The 14,538-nt window shown below is 36.0% G+C and overlaps 1 protein-coding gene across 10 annotated transcripts in view; it reads left to right on the top strand.

Annotated features, from left to right (window-relative positions):
• LOC121314708 (leucine-rich repeat flightless-interacting protein 2-like) overlaps nucleotides 1-14,538 on the top strand; it is a 69,468-nt gene that overhangs the window by 17,537 nt on the left and 37,393 nt on the right. For 8 of the 10 annotated variants that reach the window (XM_041248263.1, XM_041248259.1, XM_041248260.1 and 5 more), the window contains exons 3-6: nucleotides 6,491-6,577; nucleotides 10,390-10,440; nucleotides 12,348-12,401; nucleotides 12,540-12,587. In XM_041248263.1, the coding sequence (XP_041104197.1) occupies nucleotides 6,491-6,577; nucleotides 10,390-10,440; nucleotides 12,348-12,401; nucleotides 12,540-12,587 (240 nt within the window). The remainder of the gene's footprint in view (nucleotides 1-6,490; nucleotides 6,578-10,389; nucleotides 10,441-12,347; nucleotides 12,402-12,539; nucleotides 12,588-14,538) is intronic. The other 2 variants (XM_041248258.1, XM_041248265.1) reach the window with 1 other exon arrangement.

Consider the following 14,538-nt stretch of genomic DNA (forward strand, 5'->3'; position numbering starts at 1 on the left):
TCCTTTTATGTCAGGTGGCTGGGTGCTGATTGATCGTTAATTACTCCAATCAACCCCAGCCACCTGAACACAATAACCCCAGGCAGGTAGGGGAACTTAACCCTATCCCTGCCAATCTATACAGGGCAGAGCTCTGCTCTGCCACAAAAAGAAATACAAACGACTTGCGTTTAACTGAAAAGTATATGCGTGCATCCGCATCAGATGTTCCTTTAACATTGTAATAATAGTAAAAAATACTATACTTTAATAGAAGTAATTTTTATCTGAACTATGGTTGTTCATTACTGTTAACATTTTATGTCCAAAAGCAAAGCAAAACATTTTAATCTCACAAACTAATTTAACTGTCATACTAAATTCAGCTTCTTTTTGTATACTATTGGCATATAATCCCAATCATATATGCCCATTTGTTTTGTTAATTTCCATGTAAAAAATTGGCTTTTTATTTGTTTTTTTGCAGATTTTTCATTCTTGGCATTCAAATAAGAAATTTGGACTTTTCAAAACAATTTTTGCCTTATTTTTAAAAATGCACACTTTTTATTGTTATAAAGCAGAAATATATTATGTCAATAGAATTTAAATAACAAAATAACAATTTGTTTACATTGTAGCATAACGGTATACATCACAAAAACCATTAAAAAAAATTCCCAATGGCAGCATTATATAAGTGTGTGTGTGTGTGTGTGTGTATGTATGTATGTATGTATGTATGTATATATATATATATGTATATATATATATGAGACAGGGTCATGACAGGGTCTTGATCTGGTGGTCCTCCATCCACACCTTGATTGACCTGGCTGTGTGGCATGGAGCATTAAAAACCAATCCTCAGAGTTGGGGAACATTGTCAGAGCAGAAGGAAGCAAGTTTTCTTCCAGGACAACCTTGTACTTGGCCCGATCAAGACCCTGTCATGGCCAGCCCAATCTCCAGACCTGAACCCCATTGAAAACCTCTGGAATGTGATCAAGAGGAAGATGGATGGTCACAAGCCATCAAACAAAGCCGAGCTGCTTGAATTTTTGCGCCAGGAGTGGCATAAAGTCACCCAACATCAATGTGAAAGACTGGTGGAAAGCATGCCAAGACGCATGAAAGCTGTGCTTGAAAATCAGGGTTATTCCACCAAATATTGATTTCTGAACTCTTCCTAAGTTAGAACATTAGTATTGTGTTGTTTAAAAACGAATATGAACTTATTTTCTTTGTTATTGGAGGTCTGACAACACTGCATCTTTTTTGTTATTTTGACCAGTTGTCATTTTCTGCAAATAAATGCTCTAAATGACAATATTTTTATTTGGAATTTGTGAGAAATGTTGTCAGTAGTTTATAGAATAAAACAAAAATGTTAATTTTACCCAAACACATACCTATAAATAGTAAAACCAGAGAAACTGATAATTTTGCAGTGGTCTCAATTTTTTCCAGAGCTGTGTGTGTGTGTGTGTGTGTGTGTGTGTGTGTGTGTGTGTATATATATATATATATATATATATATATATATATATGTATAGTAATATATTTTCAGTCATGTCATGTACAGGGTGATTGATGTGGTAAATTTCCTTTCTAGTAGTTTTCGGTACGGGTGTGTACCGCTGTTGTATGCATTATTATCTGTGAAGTGTACTTCATCAGTAGAATAAATTGATTCCCTTGTAACATCAACAGACAAATACCAAGTGAATGTGGCTGTCCATTTCTTACTGATTATCTATGGATGGGCTGGTCTGTCAAGCACATTTCTTAGGGACTGATGCTATCTGCCAGCAGAAAAAAAAAAAATAAAAAAAATGTAGTACTATATAGTTTGCTTATTTTATTTAGCGAACCATGTTGAAAAGATGTTAAAGTTTGCAGATGCACATATAATCCCCTGCACGTTATTCTCACGGGAGTAATGGATGGCTAAGGGATGGAAAAATGCACCGGCAACACAGACATTTTACCTGCCAAGATCTTTCCAGGGGGGCGACGATGACAAAAGAAACTGCAAAAACAAGTAACAAAATTTATTGGAACAATGGAAGTGTTGTATTAATTGTACAAACTACGTATATATTGAGAACTATGTAACTTGGTTGAATTTGTTGTAGGATTCAAAGCCTTTGAGGTAAAAAGTAAATGTTACATTAATTATGACCATTGATCAGGTCATAAAGAGTTAGGAAAATTAGTTAAACCATGTTTCAGTGTGGGACCCATTTCTAAGAAGGTTCCTCTTGACTGGTAGCTTGACATTTCAGATAACTTACAACATGGTTGCTTTAGTTTACAAGCAATCATATGAATCCCTTTTTCAGCTTTTGTAGCGTGAGAAATAATAATAATAGAAAATGTTGGCTGTACTGTCCTATATTTAAAAAAAAACAAAAAAAAAAAAACTTGTGGGATAATAATAACAACGTGTTGCACCTGGGACACTTCGTAGTACACAGTGTGTTTAAAACAGCAGACGCTAATATTAAAATGGCTACAATACAAAGACAATAGGACGTGTTGCGTTTGAATAAGGGACACAAACAGACGTTCAGACTCAGAACATTCAACGTGTTTATTCAGCTCTCTAACTCTGAACATCGCCATAAAACTCTAGATCAACTTAAGTGCGTTTAATTAACTTATTTAATATGACAAATTATGCACAAAAAACTCTTTAAACAACATCATTGTACACAGCACAAATGTATAAAAATGCAATACTTACTCACACAGCCACACAAAATCTGAGAAAGGCCTCCCGTTCTTTCCAATTGTATGGACAGTCCTAAACATTATTTGCAGCTTTCCAAAATTAGCCACATTGAGTGACACTAAAGCCTTCCTTCTTTGACACTCCAATTTCAAGTTAGTTGTTCCTACCACAAATTGATTTTTTTGTTTTTGTCTTGTGAATACAACCGGCATTCCGAGCAGTACATGTCCTGGTTGGTATTGTTGAAAATGAGCCATTCCTGAGTGTCCGCTGTCATCAATTCTCTACTTTTCGTTGAACTTGCGGACCACTTTCTCTTTTTCACTGGTGGTTCTTCATCCGTCTGTTTTCTTTGAAGTAGTTGTTTGACACCTTCAGAATGTCTCCACATGATGTATTATGTTTACAACAGATGGCTTGATTTAAAGTGTACAGAAACGTACCCACCACTGTGCTAATTTTGACCCCTGTATACGTTAACCAAGCTGTACTGCAAATTCATTGTGGACCAGCAAGAAGTGTGTTTTTTATTGTGTCTACCCAATCATGGGCCCAGAATGACACTTCAGTATTTGTCTACACTATCATGGGCTGTCCTTTGTATTGCATAAAACTGAGTAACCAAATTTTGTGAGTTGTTTGCGGACCACCTGGAGTTTACTCACGGACCATTGGTTGGGAACCACTGCCCTAGACCATTGATCCTTTGGCAATGAATATAAAACAAAGTCCTGACCAAAGTTGGTGAAAAATAAGAGAAAGGACATGGGTGTACAGTAAATATAAACATCCAATTTTTGTTTAAACACATTTAATGTTATAAAATTGGAAAACATAATGTTTACTTAATGTTTATCTGTGTGAATTTTCCTTTTTCACTCTACTTTCTCTCCTGTCTAAACTTTCTGGCTTTGCAAAATATCTGGATATACTTTCCACAGTACATCTTACTATTGTTTATTGTGTTAACTACACATGTATGCCATTCAGACATTTATAAAGACATACAGCCTGGTATGAATTACAATTCCAAGGGTTTTAATTGTTTTCTGTCTGTGTTACAGGAAACACAAATGGAATATTTGATAGACAATCCGGTATCCATGGAAATCCAAATGTCAGAGTAATTAAATTGTGCTGTTTTTAACATTTTATGCATAATCCAGAGCATATGTTGACAATACCACATGTAAACATCAGTTGCAACAGAACTGTGCCTGGTTTATTTTGAGAGTCTCAATTTTGAGGGTCTCAATAGATAAGTTCTGGCTGGTAACAATAGTTTTTCCTTTAAATTCTCTAGCGGCCATTGGCACAAATTAAACAGTGTGATTTCTAAGACTCATTGAAATGTGGCATTTTCCACATTAAAGGTATTTTTCTTGTAAATAAATGCAGTTTATAACTATGATATTTAACTTAAATAGTGTGTTTACAGTCTGATAGACATATTTTAAAGTCACACAGATTCAGTCAGGATTGTATCTGTGTGTGATTATTATTATTATTATTATTATTATTATTATTATTATTATTATTATTATTATTATCAAAATCCCTTTTGAGGTTCATTTGTTGCTTACCAATCACAACATTGAAGGTCTTAATAGAAGTCCTTTACCCCAATTAAAAACTGAATCTGGTTGCTTTAGTCCTTTACTGTAGATGACTTGTTTGTTTATCTTGTTAAGGTATTATTAAAATAAATCTCCAAAGACAGCTTCTGAAGGGTCTTCTGCAGTTATGAACCAATTTCTAAAGGGGGAATCTTGTTTTGTTGCAAAAGTTTGAGGGTGGTTCAGGAATGTGAACACTGCACAGTGACAGAATGTGTTCCTGTCCTATATTAAAATACAATACTGTACTCCATATACTCTATGCTTTAGTCAATCAAGCTGTATACTGTACAGCAATTTTTTCATATTAATTGCAAGCTTAGTCTGCTGTTTGAGTGGGATCTCATCCAGTTGGGACTTGGACAGCAGACTACTTGGAGGTCAGCGTGCATTTAGAATTCTAAACATAGAATTGGAAACAGAGGGATCAGCTGTTTGGGTTTGCTGAAACAGATTGCTGAGCAGGTCACACTGCTAGACAAAACTAACAGGTGCAGAGTGCAGTGGGCCAAGTTTTCTGAAGATCAGTCGGCTGTCATCTGCTATTGGTGGTCAGATGAAAAGAGAACCTGGTGTTCATTATGTGGGGTATTTCATCTACCTGTTGAATGTTGTTTCCTTTGCAGAGTCATAAACTAAACTAAAGCCCCTTTCACACTGGCACTCCTACCTGGGTCCCAGCGACCCATCTCGGCATGTGGCTCAACACGCTTTGACCCAGGTTGAGGGAAACAAAATGCATGGTGGCCTTTTTTTAAGCCTACTAAATAACAAACAGCCACACCTTTGTGAAAGTTTCACTTAGACAAGGGACTTTTCTGTTTATACTGTTTAGCCACATTTTTGTTGCTTGAGACACCACCATGAGCCAGATTGCAGCAGGGATTAAGAAACATTTGCTATAATCAACATTTGGGCCGACGGTTTAATCCAGAGAAGCTTCCGGGGCATTGATGCACGCATTGTTTACTTGCATCTGGCACCCATAATACAGTATAATCGTAAATCTCGAAAAACTGCTCACTTCTAAATCTTTTGTAATCATTTTTGTATTACTTTAGTATAAATACATGTTAATTTGGATTCATATGTTGTTTTTTTCTGACTTTATGTGAACGAAAAGACACACATTTGCCCGTTTTCCCATTGGAAATAGTGCTATTTTGAAATATAACTGTCCTGGTCACAAAAGCAAAGTTTGTGGGGAATAATAGCCATTTTCTGTACTTTTGAGGCATAAGCAATTAGGAAATAACACTTACTACCCAGGAACAAAAAAAAAAATAATAATAATTTTGTTACACGGTGGTATTCGCGAGGTCATAATGCGGTGGTAGCCAACCGCTCCTCCTCCGTCGTCATGGAATGAACTGCCAAACCATCCAGTCCGGGGCACACTGTTCCTCTTATACAGCGCCGTCTCAGGTTGGGAAGAAGATTGTTGACTAGTATTCATTCGCTCTCTGTCACAATCGTCTACAGAGTTGAACTAATAACTTGCTTGGATTCCATCACTCTGTGAAGATTATTGTTGACTATTGGTTATCAGTATGCTTGATGCCAAACAACTTATTAAAATAGAAAATTAAAAACTTATTAAAATAGACTTTGAATTATGACATGTATTCAGTAATATTGTCAGTGTATTTATACTCCAGGTATAATACTGTATCTTTATTTAAGGTTATGATAAGCTGCTCCAATAGCATTTGCAATGGTGCAAGTAAACCTGGTGGTAACCAAGATAAACTGGGAAAATATAGATCTTGTAAAATCTAACATACAACATCTATGGTACTAACAATGCGATACTAACAATGCTGTACATTGCATTTGCTGGGCCAGTATTGCAACGCAAGTACTGTACAGTAACGCATGCTAGAATGTGATGACCTTTTCTCATGTGAATATCTGTTACAAATTATGAGCAAGGAAGATTTTAAATAAAACTGACCTTCACACTACTGTGAAAAAAGGTATGCTAATGATGTCCATCAAAATCATTTAATTTGCCTTTACTTTAACGTAAATTATGTGGCCCCAGTGCAAAATATTATAAGTAACAGACACCTCTAGACTAATTTCCCAGTTCTGAATTAATTTTCATATAGGTACAGTTTGTCCATTCACTAATGTGGATCTTCTTTATTTTATCCAGGCGGAGGCAAGGCTTGCTGCTAAACGGGCTGCAAGAGCAGAAGCACGGGATATCCGAATGAGAGAATTGGAGCGGCAACAGAAAGAGGTAGTGTCATTAAACAGGCAAGCAGTGTCAAAATAAGCCTGAAGTTTTAAGTGCGTTTTTGTGACCACTGAGATTTCTTTGGGTGGGTGGCTTTCTGCCTATTTTACCTTGCTATCTTCCCGACTGATCTGGTAGTTGTTTCCATGACAACAGTACAAACACCTCACCTTCTTTAAAAACCAATGAGAAAACAATACCAGATCATTTGAAACAGTCACAGAAAATAGTGAGTTGTGGTAAGTAAACTGGACTACTAAAGATTTATTTAACATAAAAAAAAAATGTGTATGTATGTGTGTGTGTATATGTATATATATATATATATATATATATATATATATATATATATATATATATATATATATATATATATATATATACACACACACACACACACACACACAGTGGCTTGCAAAAGTATTCAGACCCCTGACCAATTCTCTCATATTACTGAATTACAAATTGTACGTTGAAATTTTGTTCTGTTTGATATTTTATTTTAAAACACTTAAACTCAAAATCAGTTATTGTAAGGTGACATTGATTTTATGTTGGGAAATATTTTTAAGAAAAATAAAAAACTGAAATATCTTGCTTGCATAAGTATTCAACCCCCACACACTAATATTTGGTAGAGCCACCTTTCGCTGCAATAACAGCTTTAAGTCTTTTGGGGTAAGTATGTACCAGCTTTGCACACAGTGTCAGAGTGATTTTGTCCCATTCTTCTTGGCAGATTTGCTCCAGGTTGTTCAGGTTGGTTGGACGACGCTTGTGGACCGCAATTTTCAAATAGTGCCACAGATTCTCAATGGGATTGAGATCAGTACTTTGACTGGGCCACTGTAGGACATTCACCTTTTTGTTCTTGAGCCGCTCCAATGTTGCTTTGGCCTTGTGCTTGGGATCATTGTCCTGCTGAAAGGTGAATTACCTCCCAAGCTTCAGTTTTTTAGCGGACTGAAGCAGATTCTCTTGCAGTATTTTCCTGTATTTTGCTCCATCCATTCTTCCTTCAATTGTAACAAGATGCCCAGTCCCTGCTGATGAGAAGCATCCCCACAGCATGATGCTGCCACCACCATACTTCACTGTAGGGATGGTGTGTCTTGAGGCATGGGCAGTGTTAGGTTTGCGCCACACATAGCTCTTTGAGTTTTGGCCAAAAAGCTCTATCTTGGTCTCATCTGACCACAAAACCTTTTCCCACATTGCAGCTGGGTCACTCTCATGCTTTCTGACAAACTCCAGACATGCTTTCAGATGGTACTTTTTGAGTAACGGCTTCTTTCTTGCCACCCTCCCATACAGGCCAGTGTTATGCAGAGCTCTTGATATGGTTGACTGGTGCACCATTACTCCACTCTCAGCCACTGAACTCTGTACCTCCTTCAAAGTGATTGTTGGCCTCTCTGCGGCTTCTTTCACAAGTCTCCTTGTTTGAGCACTGAGTTTTGAGGGACGACCTTTTCTTGGCAGTGCCTGGGTGGTGTGATGCAGCTTCCACTTCCTGATTATTGATCCAGCTGTGCTCACTGGGATACCTAACCCTAACCATTTCCTTAATCTATGCATTTATTACTTTATCTCTAACTTCTGTAGAATGCTCTTTGGTCTTCATTTTCCTTCAGATTCACAGCCTTACCAATGATCCTTCAACAGTGGGGTTTTTATCCAGAAAATGTGACAGCAACTGTAATGGTTCACAGGTGGAGGCCAATGGTAAGGTAACTGTGTCCTCGTTAGGGCAATTTCTTTCATCGGTGCAAACTGGGGGTTTCCACAGCACAGGGGTTGAATACTTATGCAAGCAAGATATTTCAGTTTTTTATTTTTCTTAAATATTTCCCAACATAAAACCAATGTCACCTTACAATAATTGATTCTGAGTTTCAGTGTTTAAAAATAAAATATCAAACAGAACGAAAGTTCAGTGTACCATTTGTAATTCAGTAACATGAGAGAATTGGTCAGGGGTCTGAATACTTTTGCAAGCCACTCTATATTTTTTCATTTTTAAACACTAAACTACAGTTCTGTTAATAGGACTTTGTGTTTTGGTCTTTTGTCTTGAACAGTAAACTCATTTTAAAATGCTTCTTTATCCTCTGTAATCTGGGAATATAACATTAAAAGAAAATGTTCTGTAAGAAAGTCTCCTGCCTTAAGTCCAGGTGTCCTTGATGTACAGGAAAATATTGAGATGCATAGTGAATTCACTGTGGACCTTGTTGATATGGAAATGTACCAGAAATCAAAAACTCTGCTGAGGCAAAGAACTTTTGGATCCAGTTATCATCCATATAATAATTAATGAGAAGAAGCTGTTTAGCATCCTTTCATCTGAAAGAAAGTCTTGGCGTCTGAGACTGCCGAAATTAATTGTCAAAGTTGGATGCTGATAAGGTAAACTAATATATTTTAAATCTTGAAAAATACTCATGAAAGATTTAAAACTACTCAGACTGAGACAATGCTGTCAAAAGTAGTGCATCAGTGCAAATTCAGAATTAGAAAAGGGGGGGGGGGGGGGGGGGGACTAATATTGGCGGTGGGGGGGGGGGAAAAGAAAGTAATTTATTTTTTAAAATAAAATGTCAATGCATCGATTGTTGTTGATAAATGTCTATACAATAATCGAATATGAAATTAGAGTACTGATTGCACCACTACATAAAACAATACAAAAAAACAACTATGTACAATTCTACCTATAGACCATGTTTATTTCGTTTTCATTCCTTTATGTAAATGCGAGACTAGTTGGAATTATCCAGGGTAGCCCTATTGTCAAACTTTTTGGAAATAAAAAAAAAATAGAAAAACAATGTGGTAGCCTAATACATTGTAGACCTATGTTTTTAAATAAAAATATCAAACCATCCGATATTTTTTAAAATGTAATATTATTATTATTATTTTATTTTTTTACATTTAAAAAGTACAAAAGCGGAACTTCTTCAGATCGGCTTCAGTGAATTTAAAAAATGTAAATGATCCCTAAGCCAATGGGGTCGTATTTCAGCTTGGGGTCCTAACCTGTACACCAGCATAGTTCAAAACGTGTTTGTCTTGTAGGGCAAGCAGGGAGTGCTGCTGTGGCCCTTGTGTTCCCACGGTTGCATTGGAATATCAACTGGCCTCACTGTTAGTTAACCTCGTCCTTGATTCAGCAACTCCTTAATTTAGTTTCTATGTGGATGTTTTGAGCCTCTGCATAGAGTGCAGGTACAATAGTGCAAATGATTATTATACAGAGATTTCACTAGGTCTGAACTTGACATAACTTGGTAGCTTTACATGGACTAAGAACCTAATGCTACAGAGCGTTTCAAATTGCACAAAAAAATGTGATACTACATCTTTAAAACCTGTTGTCCAATTTTTACTTGTAGTTGAAAATGAAACTTTAGCCTGCTGAAAATAAAACCACCAGTGGACTGATGGGCAGTGTACAGCCAAGAGTTTGTTAAAGTGCCAAGCACTTTTTTCTTTGTGTGGACAAATAAACCAGTTTAGTTGGGAAAGAAAGTGATGGTTCAAACAAACTATGTATTCCTGAAATAAGATTACTTCAGAACATTGCACTGCCCCATTGCATTGTGTTGTTCCTACAAAATACTACGATTTTTATTTCTTACTAACTGAACTGTTGCATCAGGTGTTCTTCAGTTAACTTTATACAGGCTATTCTTTTTTCCACTTTTTGTATTTTTATTTTCTTTTTAGTTTTTGAAAAATTCTGTTTGGGCTTTGGCTGGAACTAATTTCTATGTTCTCTGTGAATCTTCCTTTCCTTTCCTTTTATGTAGCTTTCTCGTCGTTCATCCGATAGAAAATGGGGGCAAATCAATCAATGGGTGGTATGCACTGGACTACTGTCTGCCTGTTGAAATGCATGATGCTAACCACTTACTCATACACAGATCAGAATGGGTGTGCAGTGTCATTAATATTAGTGGTCACTTTGCAAGATTAAACTGGTTTAGATATTGTTACTGAAGTATATGGGCACCTATAATTGCATTTTTAATAGACACTGACATGCTCTTACTGAACTAAGTTGCATTTCAGAAAATACCAGAATTAAAAGCATAAATAACAAACGATTTGCAGTGATTGATGCTAAATGCTGTAAATTCCAAATTCTAGTCTAATTTGTGAATATGACATAGATTTATGTGTGCATTCATTTACATTACAAAATTAAATGACCATCTGGATAATTTTATCTACTGTGCTAGGTCTGACTAATACTTTATGGTTATCATAAAGGCTTGTATAATTCCTACTGAGTTAAATCATTTTAGACAGTAGTACACATGTTAGAAATTAAAGTTAGAGCTACTGTTACTACAACTTATTTTCTTTTCTTTTGAATTTTCTGAAAGAATTTTTCGTCGGATGTATTGCCAGATGGTGCAGCCTCTCTTTTTATACAACATAACATCCCCCTTTATAACGTTGTAGTCATGAGCCGTAGTTAACAGACCGTGCTGTTCCGCCTTACAATGAGAATACTAGTGTTAGTGTAATGGCATTATGGGGCAAAAGGGAGCTATGACCGCATCACCTTAGAACCTGTTCCGCAGTATAAAGGGCTGCCTTATACATGGGGAGCACTGTGTATATGTATGTGTCTGTGTGATATGTGCGAGTGTGATATGTGCGAGTGAGATATAATCCAGGGCTGGCAATGGAACGTGAAGCAAGCAATGTGATTGGTCGACCAAGGTTCCAGCTGTCCATATATTGGATGGAAACGGACAGTTGGAGCCTTGTCACATATTCTAAATCACTGCGCTGCCTAACAGAATTTAAAGTATCAGGCAGTAGCCATCTTGCTTTTACAATTACAGATGTACAGCTGTAACTATGAAACTGAGTGACCAATTACCTGCAAAAAATCACAAAGTAGTGAGTAGACATGCCGATTTGGATGAAGAACAATCAAATGAACTGGAAGATAGCAAAAAAAAAATCACTGTCTGTCACCCCGACTTTGTCACTTAAAATAACATTACCGCACATTATCCACCCCTCTCAAACACGTACCTTGAAAAGTTGCTAAAAAATCAAGACGTTGTATTTATTTGTATTCCTCCCCTCTGTTCTGATCAAACAGTGTGTGCACTGTCAATGACAGGGGAAACAAAAATAACTCCAAAAATAACTGTACCATCTCAACTCCTCCCCCTGGTGCATCTTTTCAATGGCAATGTCCACAATACCAAATATACAGATGTACTTTCTTTTGCATGTTCCAATAAAATTTATTTACTCAGCTTAACTTAGTGTGTAGTTCAAAGTTATAAATGGGACTGCTTTATTGGTGTAAGGATATTTAATAAAAAAAAAACTAATATTTTGCCCTAAACATGATTTATGTTTGTTTGTTTTTTTTATATAATTGCATGTACATTGCATGGTAGGAATACTTAAAAACAAAACGGTGACAATACATTTACTAATTATCTTATGCCTGTTAAATCGGTGCTATCATCAGTGCAGATTCTTAGCACTGTATGTAGATGGTTATAAAATAATACCGTGCACATTACAGTACAGTATTTCTTTTTTCATATGAAGTCAACACGTCATATTTTCATTTAAACAGATGTATTCAAAGCATGCAGGAAAATCACTAACACTACTTGCTGGCTGTATGTTTCCTTTTGAAAAAATATAATTTTCATTCATTATTTTACTGCTTACTACCCTCTTAATTCTTTTCTCTGCTTTTTTGTTTTTACCATCCTTCCTCCCCCAGGAAGATACAGAAAAAGCCAAATATGGTCACAGGTCCAGTGGGCGTCACCACCGGGTTTGTATCATCCTGTCATCCCCTCTCCTTTCATTTTGTGATTTATTTATTTATTTATTTATTTTTGGTTTACATTTCTTGACTGTTTTCACCCATTTTTACATTTTTTTCGTTTGTTTTTCCTCTTGCTTTATTCAGGGGGTCGATGATGATGTGATGTCTGTCCGCAGTGTCGGCAGCTATAGGGTTGGTACTGCATAATGACTCCTTGTTATCTGATTGTTAAATATTGTTGTAAAATATATATAATATATATATATATATATATATATATATATATATATATATATAGTACACCATATCTTTTAGCATATTTTTTTCCAGGGTTAGCAGTGGATGTTTCTGTATTTCTCATCATGGTTGTAACTAGTGTTGGATTTTTTATGTTTAAATATTCAAGCAGTGTTTGTTTGAATATAAAACAAAATGTCCCAGTGCTGCAGATAAATGCCAGCACAATTTACTGTAGTACAGTAAGTAGAATTAGACTGGACTTGGTAAGGAATAACCTGCAATAGCCAACATGTAAGGTACAGATGGATGTGCTGTATTTATTTTAATAGAAAAATGTCTAAAACATCAGCATTTGCAGCAATAACAGCTACTATAGTCTTTTTTTTCAGTGTATTAAAAATACAAGAACCTCTATAGTAGGTGTTTCAGTTCTAAAATGTAGATGAAGAAAAATAATACAGTATAGCTGTTGATGTTTTGGTGGTTCTTTAGGCCTAAAGTACATAGCCACTCCTGGATCCAGTTGTATACTGATCGTTGTTGGTGGCCACCAAACACTGCGATTCATTTTGGTGGATCTCAAGGGGCTCTGCGATCCACCAGTAAGATATGACCAACAATTATTAGCAAGATTTAATATAGCAGCGTCCAATACATAATAATCGTTATTATTATTATTATTATTATTATTATTATTATTATTATTATTATTATTTAGCAGTTTATCCAAGGCGACGTGCAGCAGCTAGGGTGTATGAAAGATGCATCACTTACAACAACGTCTCATCTGAAAGACTGAGTACAAGGAGGTTAAGTGACTTGCTCAGGGTCACATAGTGAGTCAGTGAGTGGGCTGGAATTTGAACCGGGGACCTCCTGGTTGCAAGCCCGTTTCTTTAACGACTGGACCACACAGCCTCCTTTTTTCGGCACATGTGCCTAAGTTAGATTTGGGGGCATAAAAAAAAAAAAAAATTGAATTTTTCTCAAATTTATTGTTGCATATCTTTTGTTTCCAACTTTTAAATGATTTTTAACTGCCTGGTGGCATCTTCCTCAGAATGTGCTACTTTCCTCTTTATGGAAGCGGAATGGTCTGGCTGACGTTTCTGGATGTATGCCTCTTCACTGTAGTGTGCAAGGCATATTTGTATTTGAACTAGTTGAAGTTGTATACATATAATACCTTATTTGAATTCACAATCATGTAGGACCCAGCAATAATCAGACTGGACCACGCTTCTAGTGGATATAAAGGAACTGTTTTTTTTAGAAATAAAACTAAATAAGGGAAAAATAGTTAAGATGCAACAACTAAACTAAAGTAATAGAGAAAAAAAAAGAATTAACTAAACTAAACGGTACACAAAACAAAATGTGAACACCACCCCCCATTCCCGATAGTTGATTAGCGATCCAAAGCAATCCTATGGGAGATTCCCATACGATTGTTACAGTCATATTTAAGACTAAGGATAGTCTTAACAGGAGTATTGTTAGTAGTACAAATATTTATTTTTGTTAATATTTGATAATCAAAGCATCGTTAAATTAGTCTCATATATATGTTTTGGTTCAGAAGGCAATTCTCACTCGTGCGAGGTAAAGACGTCCTTACGTCCAGACAACCTATCGATAATGATCTATTACAGCTAAATTTGGATTCCAGCTTTAAACGAAGAATGATAATTGGCTTGTAAAACCTTGTATAAATCACATACAACAAACAATTACTACAGTGAAAGCAATAATACTTTTTTTTACATTCTACCTCAAAGAAAACATTAAAGTTACTTTGAGGTTGGCTTATTCTGGAGTTCATAAGAGGATAAACACTATGTGTTGAATACTTAACAGACTCCTTGCTGCCTCCTCCAGCTGATCCGTGTCTTCAACAATACAG

The sequence above is a fragment of the Polyodon spathula genome, chromosome 4 (assembly GCF_017654505.1).
Source record: "Polyodon spathula isolate WHYD16114869_AA chromosome 4, ASM1765450v1, whole genome shotgun sequence".
Taxonomy (NCBI): domain Eukaryota; kingdom Metazoa; phylum Chordata; class Actinopteri; order Acipenseriformes; family Polyodontidae; genus Polyodon; species Polyodon spathula.